The following is a 19,756-nucleotide window of genomic DNA, read 5'->3' as shown; positions in this document are numbered from 1 at the left end:
GCAGAAGTAAGAACTACCCAGCGCGAAACACCGTGTCCCTGTGCGTATGCGTCGGTAAAGGAAATAGAGCGGTCGTGCATAATGCTCTTCGACCGAGTGAGCTTTACTCATCTCAGAATTTTCGGTGTGTTGGAACTTCCGTCGTGTACCAAATCATTTATTCGAAGACTACCCGCCCGTTGGTTCTATTCCAGCAAGTTGGGATTCGGAGTAGGTTTCGTTCGTTCGATAAATATCATAATAAATTGAAAACCCGCGACATAAAACGTAATTAATCGCGACATATCATCGTAATTATTCACAATAAACATCAGGATTATACGCGACGTATATCTTTTCAAGAACCGCATTTACTGAAGTGCGTTTGCTGTTTTACAGGAATTCGGGTTTGGTAATAAACATTTATTCGAATACGCAGATGCTTTGTATAGTTAATGATTTCGCGCGCGTCATTGGCATAGGATTGCGGGGTTGACTAAAAAGATACATATCGTTCGTATTCGTAATATGCGAGTCCGTGCGCATCATCATTCGATTCCATCACTTCCCACGGAGACATAATAACACAAACTTTTCTCTCCTAACTCGCATATCGAGTTCGGTTGATAAATATCGTGATTGATCTAATAACTATGCAATGTATACTTATCAAAGAATCGCGGTTTCCGAAGTGTGTTTGCTTTCTCTAGAGCATTCGAAATTTAACATGAACAAATGTTTAAACATTTGGATTCTTCGGGTAGCGGATAATTTACGCGCGCGCCGCTTGTATATTTCCGCGGTATTTGACATTAAAGATACTTCGTTCGCCTTCGTAGTGAGTTAACTCCGCGCGCCACATCGTTCGATTTCGTCACTTACCACGGTAATGCAACCCTTCCTCTCCGTCGCAGTCGTGGAGGTACAGAGGTAAACTCGGTCTCCGACAACAACGACTGCTACAATTCCTTCCTTACAACATCGTTTCTTACCCGATCGTTAGGACGTGGCCGGCGCCGTTATGGATCTAATCAAAGCGGAAGCTACTGAATTGTTGTACATTGAAGATGGTAAACTAATCCCAAGTTGCCATGAACGTGGTTCCCTGTGCAACTTCACTAGCTCAGATCCATCACGGAGGAGCAACTACGAAATGTACGGTCGTTCAAGCTCAAGCTCAAGCTCAACTGAGAGTGGTCATCTTTGAATTCAAAATGGTGTCCAGGGTCAATGTTTGATTTCTATGCATCATTTCGATCATGGAAATATCCATATTGAGTATTATTCGGTCATTTTCGGCTGGTTCTCAGAAGTTACCATCTAACAATTCCTAATGGTGTCTGAGGTCAATTTTCAGCTCCTTGCATCATTATGGTTCCGGAGATACTTATTTTGGGTGGTATTTGGTCACTTTAGGCTGTTTTCAAGAAACCGAAAGTCGTCAACTTGAACTTCAAAATGGCATGTGAAATTAATTTCTGTCCTCTGGGCGTCATTCTGGTTCCGGAAATTTCATATTGAATGGTATTTGGTCATTTTCGGCTGTTTGCCAGACACCGGAAGTCGCCATCTTTAAATTCAAAATGGCTTCTGTGATAAATTTTTAGCTTCTGTGCATCATTCTGGTTCGCGAGATACTCATATTCAATAGAAGTCGGCCATTTTAGGTTGTTTTCCAGGAACCGGAAGTTGCTATCTTACAATTCAAAATGGTGTCGGAGGTCGATTTGTGGCTCCAGTGCATCATTACGATTCCGGAAATACCCATTTTTTTGGTATTTGGTCACTTTCAGCTGTTTTTCAGAAACCGAAAGTCGCCATCTTGGATTTTAGGATAGCATTTGGAGAAAATTTCTGGCCTCTCTCATCCTGAAAGCAAGAAAATGCTCTCAAAAACCTCAACATATCAAATTTGGTTGGGCCCTCTTTCAGAAGAGAGACGGATGTCAAACTATTATAGACATATTTTTTACCCCTAAAAACATTCACTTGCCAAATTTAGTTCCATTTACTTGATTAGTTTGTGAGATGTGCAGAAATTTGTGTTTCGTTTGTATGGAACCCCTCCTTCCAGAAGAGGGAGGGTTGTCGAACCATTATGAACATTTGGTTGTATTCACTTGATTGGTTCTCGAGCTGTGCAGAAATTTGTGTTTCATTTGCATGGGACCCCTCCCTAATAGGCCATTATTACCTTATTTGTTACCCTAAAAAATATTCACCTGCCAAATCTGGTTCCAGTTACTTGGTTAGTTTTCGAGATGTGCAGCAATTTGTATTTCATTTGTATGATACCCCTCCCTTCCAGAAGAGAGAGGGGTCTCGAACTATTTTAGTCACTTTTCTCGGCTCCTAATACCTCTATATACAAAGTTTCACGCCGATTGGTTTAGTAGTTTCCAAGCCTATATGGATCTGACAGACAGACAGACAAAGCTGCATTTTTATATGTTTAGATTTATTTACCTTAAACAGTGCCGTTTCTGCTTTCGTGGCGAATAGACGTTGTTTTTCCAGTCAGCTACGACTCGCACTTAACAATAAACCACACGAAATACTGTACGGTGCTTTTTTTCGGTTCGTTTTGTGCTGTGGTGACAATAGCCTGCACATTAGAAGCAGTTCAACTTCCCCGCAGCGGCGGGTGCTGGATACCCCGATACCAGCACCGAGAAGCAGCTGCTGACACCGATAGCAGCAGAAGCAAATCCCCTCTCCTCACCGCCGGGATCTGGATACCCCGCTAGCAGTACGGATCAGCTACTGGATAGTGATCATCCTCTGACATCCACAAGGTTGCGTGTAGGACACGGCAGCTGAAAAATAAAACCGACCTGGATATTCGGTGAAGTATTCTGTTTTTATTATTTTTATTCATTTATTCTTTGCCCATTTATACGAGTGACTTTTTTTAAATTTTAATTCATCTTACTTGGACAAATTGTTTTTTCATTTAATCACTTCAACTTGGTACCCCATTTATACACGGTTGTTTACCGTTAGTGAGCGGTAGAGCATATTGCTCCCGCAAACATGAACGATATGGACAACATGCAGGTGGAATTGTTCCTAGAAGTTGAAACGAATGGAGATGTGATTGAAATATCACCCCGCAGCTCCCTGCTTCCATCTCCACTGCCATCCCCTGCACCTAGTCCACCAAATCCGAACGTGTTAGCTAACGTTCGTATAAAAGCTTACCCGGATGAATTTAAGGGCCCGTACGCTGTCTACTTCCGGCCCATAAAGAAACCATTGAATGTTTTGCGCATTGGCAAGGACCTGACAGAATGGTTTTCGGACGTAACCGAAATCACCAAGGTGAGGCCGAACAAACTGCGAGTTGTCGTGAATAGCTTGAAGCAAGCAAACGCAATTGCTTGCTGCGAGCTCTTCACGAGAGAGTATCGCGTGTACATCCCTGCCAAGGATGTAGAGATCGACGGTGTTGTGACCGAAGGGAATCTCACTGTCGATGACATTTTGCGTCATGGGGTTGGCTGTTTCAAGAACCCAATGATGCAAGATGTAAAGATATTGGATGTCAAGCAATTGCATTCAGTGTCCATCGATGAAGGAAAGAAGAAATTCTTTCCTTCGGATTCCTTTCGGGTAACATTTGCCGGATCTGCACTGCCGAACTACATCCTTTTGCATAAGGTTCGTCTACCTGTACGCCTGTTTGTACCGCGGGTCATGCACTGCCATAACTGCAAGCAGTTAGGTCACACAGCCACCTACTGTTGCAACAAGGCACGCTGCAGCAAGTGCGGAGGCAATCATGCTGAGACCACTTGCAGTGAGGATACTGAAAAGTGTCTTTACTGCGAGGGAACTCGGCATGACCTTTCGGCATGTCCCGCGTACAAACAGCGCGAGGAGAAAATAAAGCGTTCCCTTAAGGAACGATCAAAGCGCTCTTTTGCAAAAATGCTTAAGAGGGCTGAGCCACCCTCGACAGGAAACATCTTTTCCTTTTTGCCAACCGATGAGGGTACATCTGACGATCCCGTCGAAGGGTGTTCTTATGCCATGCCAGAAGGATCTAGGAAGAGGAGAATAGTAAACTCTCCTAATCTTTCTCGCAAAGGTCGTAAGATAACCCCTAGCGGAATGACCAATATACCTACGCAAAAAAGAAGCGGTGAAGAAAAACCGAAGCAAGTACCTCCCGGTTTTAATTTCAAATCTAACCAGGAGTACCCACCGCTTCCTGGGACACCAAAAACCCCTCGTGCACCCATTTCTCGATCAGAGGATAAAAAAGAAACAGGGTTTATAAATTTCTCTGATATTGTGGACTGGATACTCAAAACATTCAACATAACAGATCCCCTTAGAAACATTCTTCTTGCCCTTCTCCCTACAGTGAAAACATTTTTGAAACAACTAGCAGCAACTTGGCCCCTCATTTCAGCTATCATATCTTTCGATGACTAAGACGGCGAAAGAGGTTAGAAGTTTTATCACTGTATTACAGTGGAATTGCAGAAGTATCATCCCCAAACTCGATTTATTTTCTCATTTATTAAACACTTATAATTGTGACGCTTTTGCGCTTTGTGAAACTTTCCTAAATTCAAATAATCAACCCAATTTCCACGATTTTAACATAATCCGTCGAGACCGAGACTCACATGGTGGAGGGGTACTTTTAGGGATCAGAAAGTGCTACTCCTTTTTTAGAATCAACCTCCCTCGGATCTCGAACATTGAAGTCGTTGCCATTCAAACAAATATGAATGGAAAAGACCTTTGCATTGCTTCGATATATATTCCTCCATCCGTGCGGATTGAACAGAGGCAACTTTCTGACATAGCAGAATTGCTTCCCGCACCTTTTTTGATTTTGGGAGATTTTAACTCCCATTGTCTGCAATGGGGATCGCAATACGACGACGCCCGATCTTCTTTAATTTGTAACTTGATCGACGACTTCAATATGACACTTTTAAATACTGGGGAAGCGACACGTGTACCTAATCCTCCAGCACGTGAAAGCGTGCTAGACCTATCCCTTTGCTCGACATCACTAGCGTTAGATTGCCAGTGGAAAGTAATCAATGATCCTCACGGTAGTGATCATCTTCCAATCGTTATTTCAATTGCTAATGGTTCAACTCCCGCGAATCCAATCAATATGTCATACGACCTCACACGTAACATTGATTGGAAGCGTTATGAGACTTTCATAGCGGAAAATCTCGAGTCTCACGAGGAACTTCACCCGGAGGAAGAATACGCGTTCCTTTCTGGCTTGATCATCGACGCCGCGACTCAAGCTCAGACGAAACCAATACCCGGGATAACAATTAGACGGCGTCCTCCTACCAAGTGGTGGGACAAAGAGTGCTCTGAACTGTACGCGCGAAGGTCCTCGGCATATAAGGACTACCGAAAGTATGGCTCGGTCAAGCTGCTTCGAAGGTACGAGATACTGGACAGGCAGATGAAGAGCTTAATGAAAGCGAAAAAACGCGGATACTGGCGGCGGTTCGTAAACGCGTTATCGAGGGAAACAGCGATGAGCACTCTTTGGGATACCGCCAGGCGCATGCGGAATCGTAACGTTTCGAATGAGAGCGAGGAGTATTCAGATCGCTGGATACTCGATTTTGCCAAAAAGGTCTGCCCGGACTCTGTTCCGGAACAGAAGATTTTTCGCGACGCGTTTTCAGTAACTACGGAAGAGCCCCCATTTTCGATGTTGGAATTTTCGATGGCTCTCCTTTCGTGCAACAATAAAGCTCCAGGGTTGGATAGAATAAAATTCAACTTGTTGAAGAATCTACCCGATTCTGCAAAAAGACGCTTGTTGAACTTGTTCAACAAGTTTCTTGAGCTAAACATTGTTCCGCACGACTGGAGGGAGATAAAAGTCATTGCTATTCAAAAACCCGGAAAACCTGCCTCTGATCACAATTCTTATAGGCCGATTGCTATGCTCTCTTGCCTCCGGAAATTAATGGAGAAAATGATCCTCTTACGGTTAGACAAATGGGTCGAAACAAACGGTTCACTTTCAGATACTCAATTTGGCTTTTGCCGGGGCAAAGGAACGAATGATTGCCTAGCGTTGCTTTCTACTGAAATTCAACTCGCCTTTGCTCGAAAAGAGCAAATGGCTTCTGCATTCTTGGACATTAAGGGGGCTTTTGACTCTGTCTCTGTAGAAGTTTTAACCGAGAAACTTCATTCGCAGGGACTTTCACCAAATTTAAATAATTTTTTGCTCAATTTGTTGTCAGAAAAGCATATGTATTTCTCACATGGTGATTCGACAACTTCCCGAATTAGTTACATGGGTCTTCCCCAGGGCTCATGTTTAAGCCCTCTCTTATATAATTTTTACGTTAATGACATCGATGAATGTATTGCCAATTCATGCACGCTACGGCAACTTGCGGACGATAGCGTTGTATCCATTACTGGTAGCGAGGCTAGCGATCTGCAAGGACCATTGCAAGATACCTTAGACAATTTGTCTGAATGGGCTCTCAAGCTGGGTATCGAATTTTCTCCGGAGAAAACTGAGCTGGTCGTTTTTTCTAGGAAGCATAACCCAGCTCAGCTGCAGCTCCTACTAACGGGTAAAACGATCTCTCAGGTTTTAGTCGCTAAATATCTCGGGGTCTGGTTCGACTCTAAATGCACCTGGGCTTGTCATATTAGGTATCTGACACAAAAATGCCAACAGAGGATTAATTTTCTTCGTACGATTACCGGAACCTGGTGGGGTGCCCACCCAGGAGACCTTCTAAGGTTATACCAAACAACGATACTGTCAGTTCTTGAATACGGTTGTTTCTGCTTTCGCTCCGCTGCGAAAACACACATTATAAAACTAGAAAGAATACAATATCGTTGTTTGCGTATTGCCTTGGGCTGCATGCAGTCGACCCATACGATGAGTCTTGAAGTGCTAGCGGGTATTCTTCCGTTGAAACATCGCTTTTGAAATCTCTCTTACCGGTTACTTATTCGATGCACGATCATGAACCCATTAGTAATTGAAAATTTCGAGAGGTTGGTCGACCTTCAATCTCAATCCAGATTTATGACTTTATATTTTGACTATATGGCTCAAAATATTAATCCTTCTTCATACGATTCCTCTAATGTCGCACCTTTAAATACTTCAAATAATGCTATATTCTTCGACTCCACCATGAAAGAAGACATTATTGGTATCCCGGATCAATTACGACCGCAAGAGATCCCTAAGATTTTTTCCAATAAGTTCAAACATGTTAGTTGTGATAAAAGGTTTTTCACTGACAGATCTAATCTAGATGAGTCCACTGGCTTCGGTGTTTTCCACGAAAATTTTACCGCCTCCTACAAACTCGATGCTCCTGCTTCCGTGTACACCGCAGAACTTGCTGCTATTCAGTACTCCCTTGGGATCATCGAAACCCTACCCATAGACCACTACTTCATTTTCACAGACAGTCTCAGTGCCATAGAGGCTCTGCGATCGATGAAGACTGTGAAGCACACCCCGTATTTCCTGGGGAAAACACGACGGTTCTTAAGTGCTTTAACAGATAAAAATTACCGGGTTACCTTAGCGTGGGTCCCTTCTCATTGTTCCATTCCGGGCAATGAGAAGGCTGACTCTTTAGCTAAGGTGGGTGCTATTGATGGCGATATTTATGAAAGACCAATTGCTTACGATGAATTTTACAGCAATTTGCGTCAGAGAACACTCAATAGCTGGCAATCATTATGGAACTCAGATGAACTGGGACGGTGGCTACATTCCATTTTTCCTAAGGTATCGACGAAAGCATGGTTCAAGGGGTTGGATGTAGGTCGCGACTTCATTCGCGTGATGTCCAGACTTATGTCCAATCATACGTTAAACACGCATCTCTTTCGTATAGGGCTTGTAGACAGTAATCACTGTGTTTGTGGTGATGGCTACCACGACATTGAGCATGTTGTTTGGTCGTGTCCCGAATTCTGTGATGTTAGGTCCAAGCTAACAGATTCCCTTCGGGCCCGAGGAAGACAGCTAAACGTTCCCGTTAGAGACATCCTGGCAAGCGGAGATTTCCAGTATATGTCAGAGCTTTACAGCTTTCTGAAAAACGCCGACATCAAAATTTAAACTCTTTTATCTAATTGTTAGATTTATCATCCCACTACACGAAAATTTATGGCCATACCTTATACTGAAGACACAAAAACGACAACCTGATTCGACTTTAGCGGTACCCGTAGAGGAAAAATTTCCAGATTCAAACAAACGGAATACGCAGTGCAATAATAATAAAAGAAATAATAGTTTACTAGCTAGCAATACTAGTAGCAATAATATTAAAAGAAATAATAGTTACTAGCAATAAGATATCAGTCGATAACAATAATTAAGTTATAAACAAACTCAACTTCCAACCCAAATATCCCTCACCAGAAAAATTGTATACATACTAACCCCAGTAAATCGGGCGTAACTATCACTCTCACTAACAAAGTTTGTTCTTTTTTTAAAGCAAAATTGATTGTAAACACTGCTCCGTTAAGCTACCGCAGATGAGCTAGAAAATAAACAACTTTAAAACTAAAAAAACTATTTACCTTAAACCTAACCCATCGAATGACGCCATTTGGAAGCAACAGTTGTATTTTTTGGCATTCGTTAGAAAATTTCTTGATTCTGGTAAATCTCCGTAAAGCAAAGAACGCGCTGGTGTTTGGATCAACGGTGGTAACTTGACCTTGCCACCTGCACAACACAGTCCAGTTCCTGTTTAAATTTTTGTGCTTTGCAATACTGGCATACCACATCCATTGGTCCTATCGTAACACATGATAATTCGCTGTAGTCAATCGTGCAGTCGTATTTGAAAGCTTCACGTTTCAATCGTATATTTATGGCATTTCTTCTAGCTCTACGGTTGGAGTTTGATGAAGTTCGACGATGCATACCGTGGTTATGCTGCTCTTTAAGCCGTTTTCCTGCTGCATGTATATCTCGTTCCTGCTGATATCGTTCTGCCCGAATTTGCGACATTCGTTCTCGTAGTTGTTCATTCGCTTCGGAGCGTTGCTTAGGTGTTTGATTTTCGCGGCGGATCGTCAATCTTCTTGCGTTTCGACTGCGTGAACCTATGTTCGATCTCCTGATTAGGGGCAGGGCAGTTTACCTCTCTTAGTTTTATCAATACACACTGCAATCACTGATGTTTTATCACTTGATAGTTCAACCGATTACCGTGACGGTAGCGACCAATCGAGCGCACTTATATTTGCATTAAATTTTCGGTTGCAGCTTTTAAACGAAAATTTCAAAATAATTGCCGAGAGTCACCTGTTTTTAATTGCTGTCATATTATTGTTGTTCATTGCGCCTTCTGCGATCTCATATCTTCATTGTATGGAAATTCTATTTTCGTGATTTTTACCATTTTCCTTTGAATTTTCCTAGTCATCTCGACGTAAAATTTTGCCTTGGACAAGACGAACACAACAAAACAAAGCCAGCTCAAATCAGACGCTCCGTTGTAAAGTTATGAGCGGTCGCACATATATGTAACTTTATTTTATATATAAGATTATTTTATATATAAGAAGATTCTTATAGCTTGATATTGCTTGCATACTTCTTTCTACATCAAAAGTTACTTTCAAAAGCAACTTCTTTCTGTGAATGTAAAATTTTTAATGGAATTAAAAATGTTTCAGATTTTATTATTTCGGCAGAAAATCATGGCATATACAATAAGTAAGAGAATTATCCACAAAATATGAACTTTAAATTTTGGTTTAGCAATCCAAATTATGAACACAAACCCGAATGTAGAAACAAGGTTTTTCTTGGCTAGTAAGCCGATTATAAGTGAAACTTTTGATTCTCTATTTATTGTAAATCCTATAGAATAGAACTATGAGAAGTAGCTGACGGCAAATATTCCTTATGTTTATATTCAACTCCAGTTCAGTCCAAAAGCAGTTATAGTCAGTGTATGTTGCCTCCTAGCAGAGCAGAGCCAATCATGTAACATCATGTGTGCGTTTGGAAAGGCATAAGATACAGTGTTAGCTTTTGTAGAGCACGTAGAAATTCCATGCTTGTTTGTGAATTTAAATTACATCGGGTATTGATTGAATACAGGCGTACACAAACTATGCAGATCAAAAAAAAATTCTATATGGACCTTTTCACAAAAGCTTTGGGCAATTCTTATATTTAGTATCACGAAAAAGTGATCTTGAATTAACGCTAAAAATAAAGATAGTTGGAGAATCACACCCAAAAAAGATTGAAAAGCACCACAAATTTAACCGTCAACATTAGGAAAAAGTTTCCAAGCAAAACTTTCTGTCATTAGTTCGCCTTTCAAGGCACGGATGCTGAATTGCGCCGTCCGAGTCGGAAAATACCGACGCAATCTAAAACATCAATTGCATGCATCGTGGAAATATAAATATTTAAATTTATTACCGCTCGAGTCTGGGGCTAGGAAAAATGAGTCCAATTCCAACCCGAGAAGCGCAGACCAATGCCAGTGCTTGGTCGGTCAGACGGTCGATCTATTCATTGGAATTGCTTTACGGTTGCCGGACTCTACCTGCGCTAAATCTGGTGCAAGCTCCGAGAAAATAAACAGCTGAGAATATAGCAAACGAACAGACAGCCGTTTGTGGTTATGTGGAGCGGAAAAAGTATAGCTCTTAAGTATGCTACTCATAAATACACCGATAAACTCGAAAAAAAAAATCTTAATGGTCTTGGAACGTCGTGCACAAGCTAGAAACTCGCATTCGTTCGAGTGAATAAAGATCTTCAAAATTAAGGAAATCGAAAATATACCACCGAGTAACCGTCTTTTTCTTTTCCCAAACCTTTTGAAGAAAACAGGTGGAACAAGCAATTGAGCCTGGCGAAAAAAGTGGATCGGAACATCAGGATAACAGTATCGAAAAAATCCATTTTCCGCGCCGCTAGACCCGATGCGCTTTTCAAAGTGCCATTCCGTGTAGGAGCGAGAAAAAAAACATCAGAACACCTAAAACGAAATACTTTCGAACGAAAGATAGTATAGCCTTTCCCCCGGACAGATCCGCTGGATTGCAGCAGCACCGGGAGAAGAAACCGGAAGATTCCTTTTAGCATTTAATTTTAATGCGAATAAGTTTTTCGCTTGCGATCCGTACCGGAAAAAACGCCACTAACCGAGCGGTCCTCGTCAGAACAGTTTTCCCACCGGATTCAAGATTCGCATTATCCCATGAAAATGATATGGATATTTTCCGGTTTCGGTTTACCTTTTTCCGGGCTTTCGTGCTGCAGCCAGGCGCTGCCAGGCAACCGATTGTTTTTCACTTGCACTTTCCATATTGCTCCTTGTAGACTAACTTCGTTGCTGTTTTTTTCTTGTGTTTCATTGCAGATCTGCCCACGCTCAAACTGGAACTGGGGACGAATATGAACCCGGAAGACATCGAGGAAGGAGATGACGTGTACTTTGAATGTAAAGTGAATGCAAATCCGTCTGCATACAAAGTGGTGTGGAAGCATAATGTGAGTACCATTGCAAAACGATACCTTTGGCAGAATGTTCGACCCTTCTGCTTTTCTCGAGTGCCGACTATAGGGAGAGGGATTTGGATTTGGAAGGCGATATAGTGCTAGGGTTTTTTTTTCAAGTGCTCCCAGAATGGCAACGCATCACTTCAGCGGGCAAAAGGTGTAGATTGCTTTGCCAGGCTTGAGCCAACTCCAGGGGATGCAATTATGTCCTACTTCGAGAGATTTGTAGCGCGATTTAAAATGCCACGTTTAAATGAATCGCTTTTTATTTTGTTCATTACATTTCGAGAATTAGAAATTTTCAGTAGCAATTGAGTTAGAAAAGTCGCCTGTATGAAGCAACAAGTGAAGTAAACGAAGCATGTCTAGCTCTCATAAACTGGTGGGAAAGTACCTATATCAACACGAAAAAAAAAAATCAAATCAACACGAGACATTCAACGGAGTAAACAATTAGTGACACCGATATGTAAACACATTGCCGCTGGTAACATCTGTTTACAACACGAAAATCTATCTATGCATGCAATGCGAAATGCACGTCGCCCATGTCGAACGAATTCAACATTTCCTGTGCCCCGTACATGCATACACCGTATATGCAACCGGGCTGTTGCCGATGCTGCTGATTTGACTGTCTTTTCTGTTCGTTTGTCGAGTTGTGATGTCTTGTTACGTGACCAAAATGCATATTTTTCCCTCTATGCCTCACAAGGAAGGCCTGCTTTCCACCCAACGAAGAGTGTGGGCGTGGGCGTTCTCAATTGTACAATCTAAACTTTGGTTGTCTGTCCTGTTTGGGCCTTCATATGCAGTTGCATGTCGAAGTAATATTTCACTTTTTAATTTAAAATCGATATCAGAATTTAATTTTGCGTCCCAAAATGAATCAATTTGGTTGGCAGTGTAACAGTTGCGCTGCTGTGCACATTTTTAGGTGACATTCATTGCAATATTTTGAGGTTAGACGTCAGCCACCTCAAAACAATATGACTTATTTGTATTATACAGCGCGTGATTAAGAACTATTCATAAATTTTCTGTCAAATATAATCTGAATGACATTTATAAAAAAATATCGACAATAAAGTAGTATATGACTGCCCATAAAAGCATAAGCATCCCATATGGAAATTCTCACAATAGAGAAAATTGCGAATGAAGCTCCAACCTTGGATTGAAGACAAATAACTTTGACTTAACTGAAAGTATGTTTTACTCATCTGTATGTTCATGAGGTGGAACATTATATATTTCCATGAATTCTAAGAACTTTTGTATGAATTCCAGGTTGGAAATAAATGATGAGACTCGTTTGCCTTTATTTTTTCTCTGTGTACAAAGAATGAACGCATATCAGTCTCCACGCATTCTAAGACAGCCAAGGCATTTATTATCATTCCTTATTGTATCTGTCATGTGCAAAGTTTATTTCAGTCCAACGTTTTAGGATCATACGAATTGCAATACAGCGATTCAGTTTCAATGGATTGCAACAAGAACCGGGGCATGTTTTTCACCAAAAAGCAACTTAAGCTAATAGATGAAAGTTCGTTCGACAAAGAGTCTACAATGATTTTTTTCTAGAGTCCACGAGGAATCGAGGCAGACGGTAAGGCCACAATACTGAACACTTGAATTTCACTCATCCCACATGATAAGAAGGATTTCCGGAAACAGTTGGAAAAACTTCATAATAACTTTCGATTTTTTTTTAAAACACACATTAGTTTTAATGAGGTTTCATATCTCTAGCTCATTTTCAATTGTACTTTGCAAACTGTGTTTTAATTTATTTAAGTCAATGATGTTTTTATGTGAACACTTTTCTTTTAATTGATAACAAATGTGAAATGTTTTTTTAAGCACAACCGAATATATACTAAGGATGGGACTCGTATGCCTTTATTTTCAATATGGGACAGACAAGGTTTGGTATTTTTTCAGTATTTTTCAGAACAAACTTTAAAATTTCATCAAGGCATACGAAAATTCGAACAAAATTAGACACATTGACAGCAAAAACTAAAATTTGCCAAAAAGTCATATGGGACTCTTATGCTTTTATGGGCAGACGAGTAAGAAACCAATATTGTGTAGCTTATGCAGCCTCCTATGCCTTGAAACGAAATACTCTAAACGTGCGAGGTGAAATACAAACATAAGTATATCAATTTGTGCACTGTCTTTTCCTTCGTCAGCACTTGCCTTCAGCTTGTAAAACTAATTTAGTAGACTTTACCAATAATCAATTAAAGTTCTCAATCGAGGGAGACTAATTCAATACTCCGGAACGTACTTTAAGCAGTTTGCATCTATTTTGCAGGGAAAGATTCTCTACAATTCGGAACTAAATATACGCTAAAACAAAAATTTATTAAAATTCCACAAAGCAAAAAAATGAATGAAAGTACCAGAGAATTGTACTAAGAATGAATGAATATTCCATGCAATAGTCGAGATGAAAAAAGTCCACAATGAAAAAGTAATAGTGAAAATAAGTCAATTGCTGTAATATATGCCGACGTTTCCTATTATTCGTTCAAGACTTTGTTTTTATTCGCGAAATAGCACATTTCTTCCCGGACTTTAGACCATCTATTCTTCCCGGACTTTATACCAGACATAGAGATTTGCGTAATACGAAGGTGTTCGATACCATACCCGGGATGGTATTACCGATGTTATACCGGCTTTCGTGCAAGCTAATCAACTCTTCAATAGCTATATTCGCTACGAAACCCGTACACTACTGTACGCGCTAGCAGGCAGACACTAAAATAATCGCTACCATGGGCGTAGCCAAAATTAAAAAAAGGGGGGGGCAAGCTCTTCAAAATTTCAGAAGTAAAAAAATGGTACCCTAAGGTCGCTTTTTACGCGGCTTTTTTGCGTGGATTTTGGAATTTACGCGGTTTTTACGCGGATTTCGAAATTTACTACGCGGATTCTGTAACTTACGCGTTTTTTACGCGGCACGTATCCCCCGCGTAAAAGCGACTGTAGTGTGTTTTGAAAAATAGAAACAAATACTAGTCTTTAGTGATTGTTACATCAAGGCAACCAGTTGTCCTTGACATCAGAGTGGAAAATTTGATTATTCTTTGTCCAACCGTGAATATAAATAGATGTTCTTTACAAAAACTCTTAAGTTCATTCAAACCTTCGGACATATTATTTTGGCGACGAGGATCTCAAGAATCCACGAACATGGCAGAAGATAGAATTGATCAACAGCTGCAACCGGGAATTCAAGATTCACAAGATGACCCAAATTCTACAGCGGATAGCGGTCCAGCAGCAGCAGCGTCAGTATCAAACCCCGGAGCAGATTTTGGAGTCCCTCTTTTCAAACATTATCGAGTTTGTCTTCGACGAAGAAAACGGAGTTACGTTCGGACGTTGTTGTTTAACCGCTACCAGGACCTCTTCGAGGACGATGCAGGCCAGCTGAATAATGCGGCGAAGGTACGTTTACTTCTCCGGAAGCTGGACACCCATTCGCACAGCCGCTATCTCAACTACATCCTGTCAAAGTTTCCCAAGGACGTGAAAATTGAATACACAGTCAAGATTCTTAATAAAATCTTCGGGCATCGAACGACAAACGTCCCGGAAGCCGTTCATGTGTCTTTTCAAGATTGTTGTTGCCCATCTGCCGATGAACACTCAGCAAGCAGAGACCACTCAACCGCTGTTCAAATATTGTTGACCTCAGCCAGGTTTTCACCCGACGTAATGTGCTGAACGAGCGTTCAATCGTGCATGTTTCCATGGTAGAGTAAGTGCAATTTTAACTGCTTTCTCAGTCGCAGGGAAGAAAGAACGGGTTTTAGCTAGCAGATCTATAAGATCCAACTCTTCCAAATTCTTACGGTCTGCTCTCATACTGCTGCAATGTTAATACAAAGCTTCCACCTCTCCAACAAAATTTTCAACTTCTTAAAAAATTAAGAAGTTTTCAGTTTTGCGCTTGAACTCTTCCAACTACATGCGTATTACGTTAGCGGGATGCGGCAAGGGCAACGCGTAGGCAGGTGCACTATCTTCATCGAACCTTGTTTCCAGTGAGGTTACAATAGAATCAAGGTAAGGAATTGTCACAGCTCGGTTCCAATACTCCAAGCCAGTTGATGCAGGTGGATTTGCCCGGTACTTTTGCCGCTGCAATATCCTTGGTGAGTCAACTGAAAAACCTGTGCAATTACACGCAACATAGCGCAAGCATTTCAATCAATTATTTTTGATCTGGCTGATAGTTTACACAGATGTTTCTATGGGCTAAAGATGTCGTTTAGTGTTATTAGAGTTATTGAAAACAAAATTTTGCACCTATGTCAACATTTAGGGAGGGGGGGGGGGCTCCGTTTCCGCTATATGAGATCAGCATCGATTTTACTCGATGTGCTGATTTCTCTTCATTACCTACACGTTCATAGCTAGAAACATACCGGGTCTTTCTTTCAGCTTGAAGATTCAGATAGAGTACAGGCGGAACCTCATGCGAACTAGGAAGTTCAGAAAAGGCTGACGCGGAACTTTATTCTGAACTTTAATTTGAACTTTAAGTCTGAAAGTTCTCTGGTTTGTTTTGATTCTACTGGTGTTTTGGTAATGTAATTGTAAAAGGTTATGTACGCAATATTTTCCTTTTAAACGTTTATTGAAAATTTATTCTGGTAAACAATACCTATATACAAAATATGATAAATGATCAAAATCGTTAAAAACTTTTTAGATTGATAGATATGCTGTTTGCCGTAGTCGAAACGAGACGTTGGTGACATAGAAAACTCTCGGTGGCGTCCGAGAAATGGATTCGGACCTCCAGAACCGGCAACCGTCAACCATGCTGTGGCTGAACGTAAAAAACACTCAAGATTTCGACAAATTGCTCAGGGATAAAAGCATCACGCGCAAACGAGTGTCTAACGGGAATTCACAGCTAACACTAGGTTTATTTTTTCTTTTGATCTGCACATTCGTGCGAATCAGAATTCATAGTTGTTTTCCTATTAGGTAACAAAAGAAAGTGTTTAGATAGAGAAAGCCTTTAAACACCCTAATATTACCTATTGGAATTGTAGCTTTGTTTTCCTTCTGCCGTTTATTTAGATAAAAAAAACCCGATGATAATAAACAAACCACCTTTCTTTATTGTTTTTGAAAAACTCATTTTTCATCACTAATCCTGGAGCAAACTTCACTTTCGCCAAAGCCGAGGTGGAACTTATCATAAACTTTAAAGTGGAAATAAAGTACGACATAGACTTCTCCTGAACTTTCGTGCTGATTAAAAGTACGGATAAAATGCTAACCGAACTTTAATTTCCGAAGGTTTTGAAGTTCACGTGTGAACTTTATGTGAACTTTAAGGTTCCAATAAAGGGGAACGAGCAGCTTCTCATGAACTTTCAAGTTGCTTTCAGGTGTTGACGGTACTTTATTTAGAATGAATTTCGGTTTGTGAGTAATGTGTCCTGTTGTTCAGCAAGAAAGTTCCACGGAACTAAATCTGAACCTTATGTGAACTTCTAAGTTCGTGTGTTAAGTGAAATTCGAACTTCTGGTTGCTTGGGTAGGTATCTAGCCTGCATGCAACAGTCTGAACATGTCCTCAACCGGATGACATAGGTGAGAGCTTTCCTTGTATATTTTATTAGATTTTTCTTTTTGGCCTTTTTCTCTCGCTACAATAACTTCATTAACATTTAGTAGAACCAAATTTAGGATTTTGTTTTTCGTTCAAACGAACTTGTCTTTTTGTTTTCCGTTCGCGTTTTTAAAGAAAAAAATAAGTTCTGGCAGACAAAGCGACTAAATATCGACAATGTATAGATTATTTATTTAGTCAATTATATGGTGAGTACCAAATGTGAATTTATATCAGAGAAATCCAATTTTGTTGTGAAAATGAGCCAGGAAAATTTTGACCGCTCTGACCATGTGGAGGGAATAAGATTGCGGAAAAAAGGTTTCGGATTGATGTTCGAGAGGGTAAAGTTAGTTTTAAGTTTTTGTTCTCGCATATACTATTAGTTTTTGCGTCATTTGCATATAGTTTTTGCGTCAACAAGTAGGGGAACTGTGTATGAAATGTTTAGGCTAGGGTGGGGAAAAGTAATCGATTTTCCAGAACCAAGTTTTTTGGTTCCTTTTGGGGCCCCAAACAACCCTAAACTTACCGGAAGTCGATTGGTTTTGTCTCCGCTTGGCGCATTGCATTTCAAATTTGTATGAAAATTTATATGGGAAAACCTACTTTTTTGCATTTCCATATAACGATTCCCCACCCTAGTCTAGGCGCTCAGCTGGAGGCTGGAAAAACTTGAAATTTTTATGTCATTTCTTGACGATCCGAAATTTCTTACACTCCTAACATCCTTTTCGATTTAGCAGCACTTTGAATGTTGGTGTGACAGTTTTACCTTTTTCAATAACAAGAAATATTACCTTTATTATTATTTACTAATCCATATTCCTTTGAAAGAGCGAGTTATGGCGCTATAACCATAAGCTAAAAATGCTAGGACTAGAGTTAGTACTCAAGTTCCAACCGTAGCAGTTGAAGCGAGTAAAGGCGCTACATGCTTGGTCTTGCGGAGTCCAGAGTAGGCCACGACTTCCAGCTACAGTACAACTGCAGATTTCTCTACTGCAGTTGAAGCCTGACGTTACTAATGATCCGATTTACATTCGTCAACCACCTCGAACTCATCTCCGTCGACAACTACGCTACTGCCTATGCAAGCCCTGTCGCGCTCGGTTCCTCGTGCTAGCAGATACTTGGTCTTCGACTTATTCACGTTTCAGCTTGGTTTACTGCTCAGCAGCCGCTTTAACGCCCTTCCGACAGGGTCTGCGTCGTCCGCGAAGCAGTCGAACTGGCTGGACTTATTGATGATCGTGCCCCGCATGTTAAAGTCCGCACGTTTCATAACACATTCAAGTGCAATGTTGAACAGAAGGCAGAAAAGACCATTGCCCCTTGCATGTTTCAAACATCCCTTGCGTGTTTCAAACGAACTTGATACCGCACGAGATCTTCGCACGGCACTGTACATCATCCATTGTGGCCTTAATCAGTCTTGTTAGTTTCGTAAATAAGCCATTTTCGTCCATAACTTTCCAAAGCTCTACACGGTCATAATGTCGTAAGCGGCTTTAAAATGGATGAATAGGTTCGCGACACTTTTGGAAGATTTGGTATTCGCGACACCGTTGCCGATCACCCATCCTCAAAACCGGTTTAATAACCTCCTAAAAACCCTCCAGCTAGCGGCGAAAGACGGTAAACGATGATCTGGAGGACACTTTGTAGTCTGATTTGAGAATCGTGATCACTCGGTTCCCACATTCCAACTTAGTACCCTTCTTGTATATTGGCATATTACTCCCTCCTTCCACTTCTCCGGTAGCTGTTCTGTATTCCAGATCCTCACTATCAGCTGGTGCAGACAGGAAGCCAACCTATCCGGGCCCATCTTGATAAGCTCCGCTGCGATGCCACCTTTTCCAGTTGATTTGCTGTTCTGGAGTTGCTTGATAGCGTCCTTAACCCGTAAAGACCCAGGACGGAACTTGTGTTTTGAAAATGCTCGTTCTCAGCACTGGAACGGCTGATTTGGAAAAACTTGTAATTCTATCCAAGGGGAATAGTTGCTCTAAGTTTTGGTAAAGGTGCCACCCCTCTGGACTCCTCCCCGTTTTCGTGAGACGCAAATATATCTGTGTTTTTTTTTTTCTAACTTTTCAAACAGGTTGCTCCATGTATCAAATCATGTCAGGTATATGAAATATGGTATGTAAGTGTGAATTTTGGAGTTTCTAATATATTTCAGTACAAAAGCACAAAACTACGTTTTTTTTATAAAAATTCAAATAACAAAATCGTTCTTCAAAATTTAAGCTCTACATTTTTGAGATAAGGTCTCCTATCGTGGGGGGCGGTAAGTCCCCTTCATCCGCTGTGCTGACGAAGTCGTTCTTTCTAGTGTCTTGGTCATCTTCCTTCAGGTGTTAATTATAGTGATGATTCCACCTGTCAATCACCTCACGTTCATCCGTCAAGATTACTCCATCTTTATCCCGACACAAAGCCAACCGAAAGTCTCTATCGCATTTTGATCATCAGGAGGTAGTGGTCAGAATCGACATCATCCTAAAGGCACAAATTAAAAAAAAATTAACCTCATGAAAATTAATCTGGAAAAAGCGCACCTCCCTTGGAAAAATTTG

The 19,756-nt window shown here is 40.9% G+C and overlaps 1 protein-coding gene across 2 annotated transcripts in view; it reads left to right on the top strand.

Annotated features, from left to right (window-relative positions):
- The window catches only part of LOC129731141 (synaptogenesis protein syg-2), an 827,904-nt gene that overhangs the window by 501,068 nt on the left and 307,080 nt on the right, over positions 1-19,756 (top strand). For both annotated transcript variants that reach the window (XM_055690922.1, XM_055690921.1), the window contains exon 10: positions 11,379-11,509. In XM_055690922.1, coding sequence (XP_055546897.1) covers positions 11,379-11,509 — 131 coding nt within the window. The remainder of the gene's footprint in view (positions 1-11,378; positions 11,510-19,756) is intronic.

This window comes from Wyeomyia smithii, chromosome 3 (genome assembly GCF_029784165.1).
Source record: "Wyeomyia smithii strain HCP4-BCI-WySm-NY-G18 chromosome 3, ASM2978416v1, whole genome shotgun sequence".
NCBI classification, from domain to species: Eukaryota; Metazoa; Arthropoda; class Insecta; order Diptera; family Culicidae; genus Wyeomyia; species Wyeomyia smithii.
This window is presented reverse-complemented; position numbering and strand designations above follow the sequence as displayed.